Source organism: Micropterus salmoides, unplaced genomic scaffold, assembly GCF_014851395.1.
Source record: "Micropterus salmoides isolate LMB-PRFRI ecotype aquatic unplaced genomic scaffold, ASM1485139v1 Ms_hic_scaffold_4017, whole genome shotgun sequence".
In the NCBI taxonomy this organism is placed as follows: Eukaryota; Metazoa; Chordata; class Actinopteri; order Centrarchiformes; family Centrarchidae; genus Micropterus; species Micropterus salmoides.
Genome location: NW_024043393.1, coordinates 101 through 18,434, shown reverse-complemented (window position 1 = coordinate 18,434; position 18,334 = coordinate 101). Strand labels below are relative to the sequence as shown.

Genomic DNA, 18,334 nt, shown 5'->3' with positions numbered 1-18,334 from the left:
ACGAGTCATAATCTAACAATAAAATATAATAGTATAACAGTCACAGTAGACATTATTATGAGTTTATCCTACATTTTCCTGATTATTCCTGTTTAATGACTTTTACCTGTAACAGAGTATTTTTGTAGTGTAGTAATAGTACTTTTAATTAGGTAAATTTTCCGTCCCCACTGTCTTGTTTCACTAACAGCACTTTGTTGTTGGAGGACACGAGCCAAACAAACAGCTTCTCCTCAGTCTGCAGAGGTGACGCTCGGCTGCGCACCGCCCCCTAGTGACGGGAGAACTCTACGTCGTGACGTCCTGCGATGACGTTAATTTCATCATCAGCTCCATTCCGCTGATTTTAAATGCTTACAAACTAAAGCCACCGCTCACCACCTGCTTCCCTCTTCCTCAGTTTGTTTCCTGCCTACTTTATTTTCCAGCTCCATCACTCCAAGGTAAATAATGTTAAATGCAATGTGTTGTTGTGCGTGTTTTGGGTTATTAAGCCAAAATATCTAGGCATATTGCATCTGTCTGTATTCAAATAAAATGTTTATTTTCGGGAATGTCTTGAGAGTGTCAGAAAACACGAAATAACATCTTCCACCCCAAAGACCAACTCAAGAAAGTTGCATTAATTAACCAGTTAGATTTACTGTGTAGGCCTGTAACTGCCATTGTTGCCCTCAGTGGTTTTCAGAAATCAGAAACAGCTTTATTGCCAAGTAGTTTTTACACATACAAGGGATTTGATTTGGTTACTAAACCTATATAAATATATGTGTAAAAGTACTACTAGGCTGCCACACTTCAAAAATACTCTGTTACAAGTAAAAGTCCTGCATTGAAAATGTATTTACGTAAAAGTTTGTAGGCCTAAAAATAACTCAATCGTCAAAATAGTTGCCAATTAATTTTCTGTCAATCCACTAATTGATTGATCGACTGATCGTTTTCAGCTGTACTTAACCATATATATATAGTTGGGTAGTTTACTTTATATAACAAAACATCATATTATCATATAAGCTCTTTGTGTGTATTGTGTGGAAAAATCTTAATTTGTAAAGTAATTAGTTGCTAAAGCTGGGAAACAATTACAGTCTAGTAAGTAAGTACAATATTTTCCTATTTCTCACTCAAAATGTACCTCAAATTTGTACTAATTTGTACACTGGTTGCCCCCACTACTATTTGTAGTAATGCAATAGGATTTGTTGATGCATAAAACATAAATCTATCTATCTATCTATCTAAAGGAAGACCATGGCGTGTGATCAGGGGTCACCATCACATTATCCGCACTGCCCAGCTGGATCAGCAGTGGTTTGTACAGTAGGCCGTTGGATATTGTCTCATGCTTTCTGAGTTATTATGCAGTTTAACCTCTTTAACCTGACTCACCTCACAGTTTATGTTTTCATGTACCTGCTGTATTTGTGTCCCCTCCAGGACAGTTCATGTTTGTCGCCTTGCTGAGACATTGACCTTGAGGTGTCAATAGGCTTTTCCCCACGAATATTTGCTGTCATCACATTGTTGCCTGACTTTAATTCCAGTTTAGCATTGTTCCACAGGGTAGGAAAAACGTGGAGTTGAAAAGTGAGGAGTCCAGCAATGAGAAGGTTGAACTGACGGTGGGTGTGAAAGACTCCAAACCCCAAATGTCCATCAAGCTTTCCTCGTGTTTTTGTGAGGACAGTGAAGCCTGCGTGTGAGTGACACACAGTAACACAAGTACACTAATGATCAGCGTGAAATGCAGCTCAGTAAATGAACCGGATTATTTCAGGGCTCATCACCACAGTGATGATTCACTTTATGTAAAAGTGGAGCCATCACTGACGGACATCGAGAGTGGAAAGAACAAAGGCAGGTCCACTCATCTAATAATCCAATTTGTATTGATTTTACACAAGGTGTAAAAAAAAAAAGACCTTTCATCACTCTGTCTTTCACCAGAGACCGCTGCAGCACAAATACAGACTCCGAGCACAAAGCCCAAGGCCAGGACGCTGGTGAGTCACAGTCATACCGATGTGTGTGAATAAAAGCTAAGTGAATGTTCATTCAGTAAAAAACGGGCTTTCATTTGACGTCATTGGTCTTAATCACTCAATTATAGCAATTTCCAGAAGGTAACTGCGCTTAATCTTCACCGTTTCTGCCCCTAGGTAGCATGCAGACAGCTGATTGATGCGAAGGAGGGGGCCTCTCTCAGGGACCAATGTGAGATCACTCACACACTGTTCACAGTCATTCCCTCTCAAACGTTTGGGCTGGAAATGTTTGAATCATACTGTGAGTTTGATGGTGTGTTTATGATCTTTCACAATACTCGACAAGATAACACGGAGAGTATAAAAATAATCTTTACTGTAAGTTAGAGGCCTCAGAAGGCAATAAAACAAGTATGATGTGAGCAAGTTAATGTTTACTATGTGGCCAAAAGAATGTTTGCATCATTAAAAGAGGCCTCCACTGATTTAGAATTGCACTCCTATAACGTCGTTGGATTCACTATGAACAGTCTTTTTTATTCCGTACATTCTTCTTCTGTTGTCAAAATTTGGGACCTACATTACATACATGTGTAAAATCAAAAGTTCCCCTTTAAAAGTATTGCTGCATTACCTACTTCCTGATTGTGCCTGACTGGAGAAAACGTCCAAACACTGAAGTTATAAGAAGCGTGTTCTTTACAGTTTCGCAGTCTTCACCACTAACTTCAACCTTATCCAACACCTTTGGGATGAACTGGAACACCGACTGTGAGCCGGGCCACATCACCCAACATCAGGTGGTGGACCTCACTAATGCTATCTTGTCTGAATGGGAACAAATCCCTGCAGCCAGGTTCCTACATCTTGCAAAAAGCCTGAAACCAGAAGAGCGGAGGATTTAATAGCCTTAATGCCCACACGGCTTTGGATTGAGATGTTCAACGATCAAAGTTGTTTGTAATGTTGGGGCGTCCACATACTTTTGGCCATATAGTATACTGTAAAATAGGCAAAACAGTTGGTGACAGTTTAAACACCCGTGAAATGTTTGAGAAAACAAACTCACCACAAGCTTTGTACAATTTCTACTTGCGCTTCTAATCATATCACATGATCTTCATCAGCAGATGGAGTTTGCCCGGTTGTGATGAAATTGTTAGACCTTTTTTTTTGTTGAGGGAGATCATGTAATATGATAGAAAGCAGAACTAGCACCTTGATATGAGTTTAATTTTCTCAGCTGCTGTTTCCAACGTTTCCAAGAGTGAACCTGTGAAATAGTACGAGTTGGCAAGGTCAAAGGCTGTAAATAGGCTTGTTTACTGTAAAAATAACATGATGAAGAACACAATACAGAATGTATACACACACATAAACAGAGATGGGATTAAATCTGCATACAGACCCATTGAATTTGTTATCATCACGCTGTAATGACAATACAACCTTACCACGCACACGCCTCCACTCATGGGAAGCCTGGGGGAAGTACTGTACGAGAAGAGTGTGTGTTTGTCATGGCCTGAAAGTGAACATGAGTCAGCCTGATAGTAAAACTTATTATGAGTGGGCTTCACTACAGTGGGCACTAAATGGATAACTCTGGCTCTCACAGAAATCCTAAACCTTTTTTTTTCTTTCAGCGGAGGAGACTGTCTGGGTTGCAGAACAGATTTATTGATTTATTTTATGCGAGTCCCTGCTTACTCGGGGGCATTGCTATTAAGGTTAGAAATCTGAAAAATATTTCACCAAAGAGGAATTTAGATTCAAATCGTGGCTTTTAGGCTGTTGAGAAAGGCTAAAATTGCAATATACACCAAAAAAGAGCGAGTGACATAGAAAGAATGATGTAATAAAATGGAAAATTGGCAGTGCATGAATGAAATGTAATGCTGTATTTTGTCTATAAAACGTCATACAGCCCAAGGTGACAACTTTAAATTGCTTGTTTTATTCGACTGACAGCCCTACACCAAAAAATTTCCAATTTCCAATTATATAAAAGAGGAAAATCAGCATATCCTTACATTTAAGAGGCTTTAACCAGTGTTATGTTGTTAAATGGCTTAAATGATGACTGTATTGCATCCAAATTGTTACCAATTAATTTTTTTGTTGACTTCTGTTGACTGGCTCTAGATACTTTACTCTCAATTGTACTGGGGTACAATGTCAAAACACCATATGTCATACAATTTCAGTTGAATGTAACTGTTTACTGTTTATTCTTTTCCCTCAGCTCCTCTGCCGTTACTAACACTCGAAGGGGCTGTAAGATTGACGAGCACTGACCCCATAAGGACCTCTTCTGTTCATGCATCCATTGCTGTATGTTTCATTGCAAATGCTGTCTTTTTTTTCCCTTAAAGGATAAAGGCTGGCAAAATTTGTGCTATTGTCAACAAATCTCACTGGCTCTCAGCCCCAAACCCATCGCATGGATCTTTAAAGGATCCGTACATGACATTAACAGACTCTAAATGTCGCACTAGAGCACCAGCATGTCAGACAAAGACAAATCAGTGCTGCGGCCCACCAGACTCCATTATGAAAAACTAATTATACCTTTCCGATCATCATTCGTCATTTAAACTAGACAGAAACAAAATAAAACTCTCCAAAATTGTCTTTCCACTGCTCCAACAATCACCAACTCTGGTTTAGTCGATTTAAACCTTAATTCACTGAAATATTCTGGCTCTACCCCTCTTCCAGGTAGCCGTGAAACAGGCTGCAATTGCTATAACTTAATCCTTGGGGACAAAGTAGCATACGCCCACTAAAAGTGCAACATGACAACATTATGGAAAGGATCCCAATAAAGATAGACCTTTTTGTTAAACCAGAAACAGCTTTGAGATCGCCCTTGCTCACCAAAAGGTTAGTCTTTTCACTGTTCACCAACTCTGGTTTGGTCAAAAGAAATCCTTAAGTCATGGCGTTAGATGAGAAAAGAAACAGTCATTACAGCTTCACAGTGAGGGACTCACAAACGCTACCATGAATGCGCTGCCAAAGCGGCTACCAAAACAAAAAGCAGAGAAGCTCGGATGACAACACACTCAGAGGAACTGTGGCGCCATTCTCTGCTCAGGACGCCATTACTCAACTATATCTTTACATATTTAACATTTAAATACAGGTTACAAATATGTATAATCTTTTCAAAAAAGGCTAAAGTATTTACTAACACAGCTGCAGTTTTTAGCAAACATTACTCACACATGAGTAAACAGTGCACGTCTTAGGGACTACATTCAACAGAGGGTTAATACATATTTGGTGCTCTAGTAAGTGTTTTCCAGCACCAGGACAGTGTATGTGTTATTGACTACAGTGGCAGTGTTCATCCTAATGAACACACTTTACTTGTTAGTAGGATACATTCATTCTTGGTTTTTCACCCAGTGCGATTTGTTGACAATAATGATCTTTTAAGGCCTATTTAAACTGTAGTTAATGCATATGACCACAAGATGGAGGTGTTGATCCATGTTTAGCTGTGATTTTAAACACAATATCAACTTAGAGTAAAATAGATTGTGAGGAGTGTCAGTTTCTTCCAGGGAAAAGCTTCGCTATGCGCTGCTCGACAGGGTGAAGCACCAGGGTTGAACATGAAGCCGTCTAACATCACCAGAGAGGTCACACTATATCTTCTGTCCTCTGCATAAAGTAACCAGACAACACTAAACTTTCTGTTGCAGTGTTCCCGTGTCACATTTATTTTATGTTTTCTTTAGGAAAAAAAAAGCCAGTATTACAAAGACCTTTGCCTGCAGATAGAGGAGAGGAAGCGGCAGATAGAAAAGGAGCGAAGTAGAAACACTGTTGACGAACGAAAGGTTAGTTACTTTATAACAAGGGGAAAGCTTACTGTATTTCATAATGCCTGGAAAAGAGAGACCTCTGTTCATTCGTGATAAGACTGATGATTACTTTTATGTTTACTAATGTCTTACCATGTGCAGCACCATGACACCATGCAGCACTCCATCTGGGGGATGCCAGGAAGTGGTGCCCCAAACTACCACCTGGGCACAGCAAAAAGGACCAATAGCCTTTACACCGCAGGGATTTTACCCCAAGAGCAGGTAGACAATGCACCGTTTATTAGATGAGCATTGTTCCATGCAACAAAAGCCTAGTGTACTCAGAAGGTCACCTGATCACACTGGCTTTGATTGAAAACCAAAAGAACATCTGCAACCGTGCAAATCTTTCTGAAACAAATGATGACTATGGGGTTTTTATATAATTTGTGTAAATTTAGTTAAATTAAGCCTTAATAAGTCACAAATACCAAACAAGATTTCTACTCATTTTAGATATGAGGTGGCAACAACAAACAGTTGAACAATTAAAGTAAATGTTGTGGCTGTCCTGCACTGCGACAGCCTAAAATATAGAGGTAAATCAAATCTTCTAATCCTCCAAGGGAACTTCTTGATGCAAATGTTGCTCTAAAAACCTTTCATTGTAACTTAATCCTCCTGCAGAGCTTTGCTCCCCAAAATATTTTTGTAAAACTTAATTCTTTTCCACACATCACATTCATCTTGTTGCAGCTGAAACTCCAACCTCCAACAGTAAACAAGTTGTGTTTGAGGTCATAACATGAGTCTGGGTCCCGGGCCAGCATTACATTACAGCCTGTTTCTTTGGCTGGCACTTCTGAATGCTGTCTTTGTTTCCAGATCCGTGGTAAAGGCTTCAGTAGGACCCCTTTCCACCGCCTGTGAAATTAACACCATAACATCCCCGAGCTGAGACAACTGAGAGCTCTAGAGAAGTCAGGAAAACAGTACTCTCTGACTTTTGTCTTCAAGTAATGTTTTTTTTTTTGTAGTCATCAAGATATTTGGGCTGTTTCAGCAGCAAATTCTTATGGTGGCAAAGAAATACAGGCTGTGAATAAACTTACACCGATAGAACAAAAACACAGAGAGTGTGAACATGTCAAGAACAGCGAGCCTCCTATTTACATGTGTTGCTACAAGAACAGGTGCCTGCAACACCAACATCTTCCACTTTGGTTACTTGGAATAGATTCACTAATTCTTCCCATAACAGAAGAGACATCTGGGATCTCAAAGCAACATTATGATTTGGTGTTTTTTTGTCTAACACCAGGCTCTCTGGTCCAGGAGTGGTAATGCCAGAGACACGGTTTTCCCTATTACAAGTCAGTGTTTTTGAAGCTGGGATGAAATTACTACATTATGTTGCTTTAAAGAGCTGCCAAATGAACTGCATTCAATAGAGCAGTTCATTCCTTAAAGCTGGGTGATTTTAAAATGAATGGTCCAAATCAAAAGTGTCATTAGACCGTCCTTGCCTCCTAAATGCCCACTTCTTTCAATGCTTACATTTCAAACTTTAGGAAGCTTCACCAGAGACACAGAAGATATTATACAACAGTTTTCACAAGCTGAGTATTCTACTCCTCAGGACAAGTAAACTACATTTATATAGAATCGGTGGAGTACCCCTCTTCATAAGCAAGGTACACTCTTTCAAGTCTCTAAAAGCAGACGATCGTAATGGTATCAACAATTGTTTCTGAAATCTATAGACCTAATTAATAAATATTCAATCTGTTTGATGATGCATTGCCCACATGATGTCCTTAAATAATGGCTGGGAAGTACAGTATTGCAGCAGTAAAGTTCAAGTCAAATCTTAAAAGAACATTATGGGAAATAGGCTTATTCGCTCTCTTGCCGGGAGTTAGATGAGAAGATTGTCCAAAGGTAAAATCTGCCTAAGCTAAGCTAACATCTGCATCAGAGTAGTATCAGTCTTCTCATCGTTAACTCGCAGCAAGAAAGCGAATAAACATGTTCCCCGAACTGTTGAGCTGTTCCTTTAAATGCTCATTTGCTGTGATTTAAGTCTGATTGAAGTCTACAGCTCGGTTGTGGGGAGGAGCTGAGAATCAAATCAGAGGCCCTGTGATTAGAGGACAAGTTGTTCAACAACTGAGCTGCGTGACTGAGAATTGAATTAAAAGTTTCAGCTAAGAATGAGACGTTAAATATATACGACACACACCGCAAAGGACTGGTCTAAATATTGCAGAAAAGTTTGAGATTACATCAGCCCACACAGGTCAGTAAAAATGTTCATAGTGATTTAAATCCTACTGATAGATACTAAATATGTTGTTACTGTACGTGACTCACATCTTGTTAGAATAATTGCTAATTAGCTCATTATACTGTTGGGCACTAGAAACAGCTACAGTTCATTGTCTGAATAACCAGCTTGCATAATTTTAATTATTTGTCTTAAAACGTTCCCTGATTGATCTTCCAGGTAATTTTCAGATAATTATAAAGTGGAGATGACTCATCCCAGTCTAATTGCATGGCTTTGTTAGTGTGACATCAGCGAGCTCTTAATTGGAACAGTTCATGCAGACGGGCAGGCGGCAGAGTGTGCATGTATTTACCTTTCATAGGCTAAGGGCCTTATTGTGGAGGGCAGCAGCAGCTTTCCTCCTCAGCGGTTGGGTAATTATGATGTAGGGACAGTTATAAGGGACTGAAATACCAATGGTTATAGAGCGTAAGCTGGCATGGTTGGTAATTAAACTGTGGAACACTAAATTCTAGAGAACCGACCTTTTGGTTCATTTTTCACATGCAAACATTGTCCAGTAAAACTTTTCAACAGAGCTATTTTTTCTCTCTGCTGTATTACCATTTTGTGAATTAAGGTTTGTTACTGCAACGGAAGAGGAGTTTAACAGCTGTGCAGTCGGTTTAAGTAGTAGAAATCAGAGCAGCAGAACACACCCCATGTGCAGGGAGGTCAGAGGTCATGGTCAGCAGCATTACATCCCCCCTGTTGCAAGAAGGACTCTAAAATCAAAGTAAAGTAAAATTGGGCTTAAGGATGCCTAAAAGGTTCATCCTGAGTCATCTGGTTGAAAAAAGGACCACAAATCACCATGCTGTTTAGACTCAGTAGTGTCTCCTTTACACTGAGTTATGTATCACTATTATATTCCTTACCTGTATTCTTAATATAGCCTATGGCTTTGACAGTTATGCTGTAAACTTTATAGAAGCAATGTTAAAATTCATAAATCAGAAAAACCTAAAACCTTGCACACTTTTATAAACAGTGGTGGCAGATGTATACAGATCCTTTACATAAGTAAAAGTAATAATACAAAAATACTCTACATTACATGTAGCTGACGCTTTTATCCAAAGCAACTTAAAAATGCTGTATATGTCAGCGATTGCACACATCTGGAGCAACTAGGGGGTTAAGTGTCTTGCTCAGGGACACATTGGTGGATTGAACCTGGGTCGCTCACACCAAAGGAATTTGTCTTATCCACTGCACTATCACCACCTCATATTACAGGGAGAAGTCATACATTAAAGATGTTAATAAAGTAAAGGACAAAAGTACATTTCAGAAATGTTTACTGAAAGTTTTAAAAGTACTGTAGAATGGACCATTCAAGACAATTCTGGCTATAATTTTGTGGTAAAACTTTATTTTCCTGAAACAGGTTATGTCTAAAGAACTGACTGTACAGTTGAAACAGACGATACTTTTAAAGCGTGTTGCTGCATTAAATTAAATTTTAAACTTGATTTTAGATTTTAGAAAATATTTTTATTTCCATTGAAAAGGAGGTTAGGACACAATTATTCACTTAAATCACAATTGATACGAGGCTTTGCACTCAGAATAGACAGATTTTGGTCCAAGCCACAGAAGAGGCTCCAACCCACGAACACACGTGATCCTACAATTCCCATAATGCAACAAATAACCACTTGTTCATTTTGTGCATGTCCAGTCTGTAGGCCACAAACTTATAGTATTTTTTTTTTATTATTTTAAATAAAAACCAAAAAGTTAGGCTACACCACGATGACACCATTAGATCAAATGTTAGAAAGAGGGAGATTGTTAATGCATCATGATTTAAAAGCTGATCGTATTTTTATATTATATGGTTTGAAAAGTAAGTAAAGCTGAAATAATAATGAAATAAATGTAGCGAAGTAACAAAAGTGCGTTATTCCGCTTTGAAATGCAGTGAAGCAGAAGTTTAAAGTGGCATGATATGGAAATGCTCCGGTACGGTGCAGGCTCAGTGGATGTAAATGGTTAACGGGACGGCGTGGCGGTCCGTGGTGACGTGACGTACTGGTTTCTGCTGCTTTGGGCCGCAGTTTGTTCAGGAGGACTCATATATCCCAAACTACGACTCTTTCCAACAGAGCACCAGCTGTCGTCGGATAAACATCCTTAAAAATGGGCAACTGTCAAGTAAGTACCATCTCTTAAAGACAATTTAGAAAAATAGTAAATCAGTTTGGGCTTCGCTCGGGGGCTTTAGAGTTTCATGTTGAGGATTTTGATCCAGGGAATCGCCAGGAGGAACAGATTCAGGGGAGCAAGGGCTTCATTTCTTGAGTACATGTTGTATTTATTGCGTATTTTTTGCGTGATGGGTCGAACAACGCAGTGTCTCTAATCGACGTCAGTAGTTGCGCAGATCACGTAGGCCTAAATCGTAACAAATCTTGTTTTGACTGAAAATTAGAGCGCTGGTCTCAGATTCTTAATATTTGGTGTTTCTTTAAATGAAGCCGGGTGAAAACGTCGCAAATGACACGGTGTGACAGACAGCCGTGTCTGGGTTTACGCAGAGGAAGCGGCCACTCCCCTGCGGAGATCATCACAGCTCCGTTAGATGTGTGCGTGGATGAAAGAGTAGAGCTCTTACATTAGGCAAGGGTAGAGTCCATGCATGTGCAAAGATGGGGGAAGGGTGTCTATTTCTGTCAGCATTCTGTGTTTTTGGTACATTTATGGTCATTTATTTATTGTTTTACCTCACAAATTAGCAGTGACACAAGCTTTCAACTAGCAACAACTTGTTTTATTGCGTTTTGATTATTAATTACTTAAAAATACTTTTAAGTGCTTCACAATTTAAATAACATCCTACTTCATATTCAGAAAATAGAATCTGATTCTGTGAAGAGTCAAACAGTTTGCTATATGTTTACCTTGTTATAGTAGAGAAGTGGCATTTAAGTAGTTTTAATTGCTGCAGATGATGTGGTTCCCTTGTTGGGCTGCCTCTCAGACCCCTGTTGGCCCCTGGACTGCACTTTGGTCACTGCCAGTTATTCACGCGGCCCCCACCAAGTTTGTTTAAAGGCCCTGAATTCCTCAACCAAAGCATTGTGTCATCGTCCTCCCCTCCCCCATCTGCCAGCTGCTCCTGCATCCCTGTCTCAGATCCCGCTGAACTTCATTTACTGAAACAATGATCAGTTTGATAGAACCAGCTGTTTTTATTCTTTGTATTTCATCTAAAGAACAATCTGTCTTTTATTCTCTTAGCCCACAATTGTGCCCTACGAGGAGTTTGATGTTGTAGCAGACATCAAGGCCATTCGGAAAGCCTGCAAAGGCTTTGGTAAGGTGGAAATATTGAAAGTATAGCATAAGAATATATGGATGTTTTTTTAATTCTTGTAATGTAGTAAAGTGTTACTTGCAAATGACATTGTTTATCATTGTGTTTTGTGTTGTTTTCCCTTCAGGAACTGATGAACAGGCCATCATTGACATCCTGGCAAACCGCAGCTCATATCAGCGTCAGGAAATTAAACAGGCCTATTTTGATAAATACGATGATGTGAGGAAACACAGAATATTATCCGCATGTCCTTTATCTTGTACCATTTCACATTTTCATGTGAAATATATCAGAAAATCAGCATTTCTCCTCTGTTTCTGGTCCTTTCTGTTATTTCACTTCTTTGTCTTTGTGATAGGAGTTAGTGGATGTGTTGAAGAGCGAGTTGTCGGGGAGCTTTGAGAAGGCTATCCTCGCCATGCTGGACCCGCCCGTCATCTACGCTGTGAAGGAGCTGAGGAAGGCCATGAAGGGAGCGGGCACAGATGAAGACGTCCTGGTGGAGATCCTCTGCACCGCCACCAACGCCGTCAGTCAAAATCAAATCAAAAGCATCATCTCAAATGAACAATGAGTTAATACATCAGGAATCTGTGTGCCATTATGTTGAATTGCTTGTCAAATGTCTTCATCTTGTCTTTAATTATTTTCCACAGGACATCGCCTTGTTCAAGGAATGCTACTTTCAAGGTAAGCCAATATGCAAATGAAGCCTTTAACTTTTCAAAAATGACTACACAAAGCCAAGTTACATGGTTTAAACAGGATTAAAACATTTCACTTATGAAAACATTACTTGACTTCCCAGCCATCCCATCCATACTGTTCTATAGAAGTTCATATCTTATGAGGCATACAAACCATATTGTGCGGTTATTAAACCTCTCACCCTCTAAGTTACTAAATGTCACTATTTCCCAACCTTGTATTTTGACCTGGAGGAAATGGCTACCCGTGACTCATTTGGGCTTGCGTACATTCACACTTTGTTTAGTCAAGGCCCATCCTGCTGCAACTTCCTGTTTTCTGTGATAAAAGTGATGAGTGCTGATTATAATTAGCAACATTTTCTTTCTTATTTCATCAATGGAGGGTTTGTTTTACATCTAATGTTGACGTCATATGTTTTTCTCTCTAAACTTGGTTTTGGTTTTTGGTGGGAAGACACATGCCTTTGGTGTGAGCGACCCAGGTTCAATCCCCCACTGTGGGGACACATCCACCAATGTGTCCCTGAGCAAGACAGTTAACGCCTAGTTGGTCCAGAGGCCTGCGAAATGTAAAGTAATCCTATCTTGCAATTTACATTTCTCTTGGCGTGCTTCTTACAGACATATTCAAAATATAACAGTTTGTGATTTTCACTTTCTAGTAAGACATTCTGTTAAGTTAATAATTAAAGTAGGATTGTGAGTGACTGGGGCAAAGTTAAGTAGGTGCAACTTAAACTGATGATATCAGTATTGCTTGCTAGGATGAGGTAGTTAGGCGGATTGGTTGGCTTGTTTGGTGTCAGGATCCTGCTGGTGCTTGCTATAGCTGCTGATTTTATGGACTCAAGTGTTGACTCGGCTGAGTATCACCTCTTGGCTCGGGTGAGAACAGCATTCAAAGGCAGCTAGAGGTATGACAGGTCAGGATTAAAGAATGGTGTCACCTGTCTTACCTACCCTAATGGTAGGTCAAAACATCAATTAGCATTAATACTGGGATTCAATGAGAATGCTCACCCAACCTTTGCCATGTGCTGTAGTTCCTGTGGGGCTCAATGTTGATGTATTCACTCATAATACGTTGTTTCTTCCTGGCACAATGTAAAATAACTAACTAACGTGACAGTTGGGCTGTGTCAGAAAACCTGATATATTATGTAGTGCACTACATTTACTGTCCATCATTTTATTTGTATGTCCGAGCGCGTAAGTCGTCCCTATATATTGCCCTCAAAAAATCCACAATAGAACAAAAACATTTAATTTTCAATCCCTCAATGCATCAAATTGTATAGATGCAAAAATCATAGTTATATATATTATAGCAAAATGATGATTACCGAGTGTTCCAAATCTGAATAAAAATGAAGATATTTCTACTTTTTCTAATCACAACCGTTGCAGCTTCCTCAGCCCCCATTTTCACAAGTTTAAAAAAATGTTTGTGGTCCCTCCCCTTCCGCTACGTAGCCAAGATGGAGACTGTGAGATGGAAACTTTCCACACTCAACATTTTGACCATTATGTGTACACCATGCGGGTGCTCATAGTGCACTGCATTTTGCCATACTTGTTAGTGTGAACACTCTTATGCAATCGAAATAGCAAGTGTAAGTACAGAAGGGAGTGAATTGAGACACAGTATTAGTCACACAGACAGGAGTCTGTCATTGAAGAGGCTAACTGGTGGTGTTATTAAACTAAAACGCCCTGCAGCCACATGACTTGAACCGAATGCAGTGAGCATGACAAACTTGTACTTAATGGTAGAATGTAGGGGTGGACTATATATATATATATATATATATATATATATATAATGAGACATAAAATAAACAGTGTGAATTTTCATTTGACCCTTTTGTTTACATTTTGTCACTCTTTCAGTGCATGAACGTGATCTTGAAGCAGACATTGAGGGAGATACAAGCGGGGATGTAAGAAACCTGCTCATGGCTCTTTTGCAGGTAAGTGGCCTTGACTTTCTACGCCGTTCGCGTAACTGAACTCCTCCCGTCTGATGTTGGACTGAAATTGAGCTCACTCTCTCTAAACACACACATACGCACGCTGGCCACTTTCCAGACACCCTCTCATTAGTAAAACAGAAACCAGATACAGCTGCTTCAGTCCGAGAGAAAGGCTTAACCACACAGTAATCTTACTCTTCTTCTTCGTTCAGGGCAACAGAGATGAGAGTTACGAGGTGGATGAGGATCTGGCTGAACAAGACGCTACCGCTCTGTTTGAGGTACTGTGTCAATGTTAAATACGTGTTCCTTGCCATCTCATCGCAGATTCATTCATCCTGAATAGTGATATTTGTTGCAGGCCGGTGAGGGTTGTTTTGGCACAGATGAGTCCACTTTCACCCACATCCTGGCCACCAGAAATTACCTGCAGCTCCAGGCCACCTTCAAGATATATGAGCAGGTAGGTTTCTGTGTCACGCTGTCTGCAGCTGCGGTGATATGACCTGACATTTCATCTTCAGCTAGCATGTGAATTAATCAGGGTTACCCTTGAGACGTGCTGTTTGTTCTCATGCAGGTGCAGACAGACTTTAATTTAAAATGTCCTGAACTTTTTTAATTATACTTCAAACATAAATCAATATTCACAATCCTTCTGGGGAGATTAGGAGGAAATTGCAGGCCTGGAAAAGGAAGCCTTACCACTTAAAGGCAATGCTAGTCCTTTAATTCAACTAGTAATTTTCTCTCCATAGCTCTCTGGGACTGAAATCCTAGATGCCATCGAGAATGAGACTTCTGGGACGCTAAAAAAATGCTACATTGCTCTTGGTTAGTATGAAACGCAAACAACAAATTGTCCAAATAAGATAACACATAAAGATGATGTCAGTGGCTCACATAGTAAAATATAAAGCAAGCTGAGTTGCTTTTTGTGTATCTCATCATGGACTAACACTTTGAGTGGGTAAAGACAATGGTGGATGCTGAATGTTGAATTGAAGTTTCCAATTAACAGACGGTATTTAGTTGTATTGGGAGGAACTGATGGTGTTAATGAAAGCTTTTCTTCCTCCCCTCAGTGAGAGTTGCGAAGAACCCTCAGCTCTACTTTGCCCGACGTCTGAACAAAGCCATGAAGGGAGCGGGCACCGACGAGGACACCCTCATTCGCATCATTGTGTGTCGCTCTGAGGTAATTTCACTAAAACATCAACAGGTGGAGCCAAATATTCAAACTTGTTTTTTGGTTTTCTTTTTTGGTTTTATTTGGGATAAGTAAGGTTAAAGTCCAGTGCCAACAAAACCAAAAATAAAACCTTTTTTTTCTGCAACACATTTTTGTTTTGGAAGGTGTGATGTCATGCCACAGCAGTGGTTCTCAAACTGGGACACGTGGGACACAGGATTCATTATGGTGACATAAACAAACAAGTGCTCTGATGCCGGCAAGGCTCTTTTGCTAACCTGAATCTTGTTTATTTCAATCACCTTTGATGTTAATAAAATTTAACTTTATTTTTGCTGCAGTGCGAAGGCATTAACTTTTTTTCTTTCCTTCTCTGAAGGGATGCGTGACAGAAAAAGTTTGAGAACCACTGAGCTACAGACGTGAGGGCTTTGACCCCATACTTAATGTACTGTAGTAACCTGTTTTACTGTAAAATATAGATAATGCGAGATCTCCCCCATCCCAACCTTATTTTGAAACAAAGGCATACTTACTTTAAGTTTATTAGTGAAGCAAGATGTTTTTTCTTGGCCTTTTTGTTGTTGTGGGAGCATTTGAAAATATATAGTAGTAGACTTATCTAGACTTGTGGAAGCTACTTAGTGTCCATTTCAACTTATAACGTATACATTTAATTTTTAATTATTTTCAATAATGTACCACTACGTGTAAAATTGCTGTTCTTTTCTGTCACAACAGTATTTTCCCTGTCTGAAGTCTTGGTTACACATATAAGTAGCAAACATTGTCTTTCTTCAGAAGAAATCCCAATTTATTATGATAATTTTGCTTTTCATAAAGATTTTAGACAGCAAAAAGTTGCAGCACTGTGAACAGATGAAACCAGAATGTGTAAAAATTAAATTATTGTGACATTACTTTAAGGAAGTAAGATTACTGCAGAATGCCGTTCTCCATGTTTGTGTTTCAGACTAATATAAAGACTCTAAAATGCACAAAGCTTGACCTCTTTTTCTTGTCGTCAACAGTACGATCTGGAGACCATCAAGGACATGTATCTGGAGAAGTACGACGTGCCTCTGAAGGACGCCCTGAAGGACGAGTGCAGCGGCGACTTTAAACGCCTCCTCGTGGCCATCTGCCACTAAACATCGGAGGGTTTCAGCAGAGCGGACGTGGGCGAAAGAGGCACGGACAGCAGAGTATGTTTATACTGAGGGCGCTGCTGTTTTTTGTCTAACAAACTAATACTACTCCGTGTAACATTATGTCGGGAGCAGGAGGGTGATAAAATAATTAACCTGGCATGTCTTGTCCAAGTTACTGTGAATTTGAATGCCTCTCCTTTTTAACTTATTCCACAGACATTAGTTACAAAATCCCCGTTGAACTGGATTTGCTCATCTGTCTGTGAAACTACCGTTTCGGTCAATTACTGCCCATTTCTTAGTCGATTTTATGCGCCAGTTCTTAAATCCTTTACCAGCATTTATACAGTGGTGAAGCAAGTTTTAGTCACTGTAAACAAGCACCAAGATTTATACATTTCCAACGCTCACAGGAGCCAACTGATGTCACACTGATTCATTTACACTGAGTGTGATTTGATCAGGTGGTTTGAGGCTCGAGAGGATAATCTCATTGTAAACATGAGACATTTTTGTACACTGGGAAAGCTATGGCCTCAGTATGCCTTTCTGCTGCTGCATTTACTGATATATTGAGACAATACATGTTACATCATTATCTTATATACTGTTTAATCAATAATTCATGTTTGATTTTATTTTTTCCAGGGCTATCTTTCACCCTCCATGCCCCCAAACACAGTGACTGTTGTACTTCACTGCTGTTAAAACTAATGCAATCACTCCATATGGCTTGAAGTTTGTGCTTATAAGTGAAGAAATGTGCAAGTTTGTGATGAATGAAAATTAGTTTGTGTCATGAAGGAAATGCAAAGTTATGTGAAATGGCATTTTATACATGTTCCTGATTCGCTGAAGAGAATATATATTTGATCAGCTGCTTATTGAGAAGAAACTATATTGATTACAGTATGTTGCATTTTTCTTCTTCACTACAACTAGAAAAACGTGACAAATCCAAATACACCTCACCTTGTTATACCTTTTTTTTGTATTTCACGACTAACACAGTAGAGTGTTTAATAGATAACATTTAGTTTACTGTTTTAGGTAGGCCAGAGGGTATATGAGAAGAAACATTTAACATCTGGACAGTTTGATGTCTCTAACAGTGTGTCTCAACATGGCAGCTGAGATTTGTTAAAATTACCACTACTGTAAACATTTTGCAACAAGCTGAGTAAAAACTCAACTGAACTGCAGTTACATGAGATAGTTACAACGTGAAGGACGTCTCTTGGGTTCGTGGGACAAGTGTTGCCTCTCTATAGCCAAGAATTTAACTAACTTCAAATAAAGTTCCCTGTAACGTCATCGTGCCTGGTTTTATTTGAATTTTAACTGTCTTTGATACACTAATTATTGCACACATAGTATAACTAGACCAATAGCTGGAATTGACAGAGATTTCTTTTTACATGTGCAGTTGTATCCTGGTTTTTGGAGTATCCTGGGTTATGTGTAGCACATGTAAGCACCATATCCTGCTTTCAGAAACCAGGATATGCTACCCGGAGTACTCCAACAGAAATCAGGATACTGTTTCATGTAAACAAATATCTAAGTTATCTTTGTTGGTACAGGACATAAACTTAGTGTTGAGAAATGAAGACACAGCTGCACACAGATTATAAACATAGTGTTAGACTCATGAATACAGGGATATGAATAACCAGGTTTTGCATGTTCCATGTAAACATCATATCTCAAAGATCAAAATCAGGATACTAATGTGCATTAAACACACCCATTCATATGCCTCCAAGGAGGTTTAGACATTTGCACTGAAAAAACAAAACAAAGAACTTGAGTGGTGTAGTACATTGACAATAACCGTTACGGAAATAC

At 39.3% G+C, this 18,334-nt stretch overlaps 2 protein-coding genes across 4 annotated transcripts; both read left to right on the top strand.

Annotated features, from left to right (window-relative positions):
* Positions 1-366: 366 nt before the first annotated feature.
* Positions 367-7,079, top strand: LOC119887124. The gene is made up of 10 exons (XM_038698047.1): positions 367-443; positions 1,566-1,702; positions 1,781-1,860; positions 1,951-2,006; positions 2,163-2,217; positions 4,234-4,322; positions 5,561-5,638; positions 5,738-5,839; positions 5,966-6,088; positions 6,692-7,079. The coding sequence occupies exons 2-10, from the start codon at positions 1,653-1,655 to the stop codon at positions 6,734-6,736; spliced, it is 678 nt and encodes a 225-aa protein (XP_038553975.1). The 5' UTR covers positions 367-443; positions 1,566-1,652; the 3' UTR covers positions 6,737-7,079.
* Positions 7,080-10,138: 3,059 nt separating this feature from the next.
* LOC119887125 (annexin A13-like) lies at positions 10,139-17,617 on the top strand. 3 transcript variants are annotated; one of them, XR_005441625.1, is made up of 12 exons: positions 10,140-10,295; positions 11,382-11,457; positions 11,585-11,679; positions 11,819-11,989; positions 12,117-12,150; positions 14,061-14,140; positions 14,356-14,424; positions 14,505-14,606; positions 14,902-14,977; positions 15,229-15,341; positions 16,367-16,540; positions 17,135-17,617. XR_005441625.1 is itself a non-coding variant. In XM_038698049.1 (11 exons), the coding sequence occupies exons 1-11, from the start codon at positions 10,281-10,283 to the stop codon at positions 16,484-16,486; spliced, it is 948 nt and encodes a 315-aa protein (XP_038553977.1). In that variant the 5' UTR covers positions 10,139-10,280; the 3' UTR covers positions 16,487-17,597. The 3 variants fall into 3 exon arrangements, 2 of the variants coding, with proteins under 2 accessions (XP_038553977.1, XP_038553976.1); XM_038698049.1 differs by having other exon boundaries at positions 10,139-10,295; positions 11,822-11,989; positions 16,367-17,597; XM_038698048.1 differs by having other exon boundaries at positions 16,367-17,597.
* Positions 17,618-18,334: the final 717 nt, after the last annotated feature.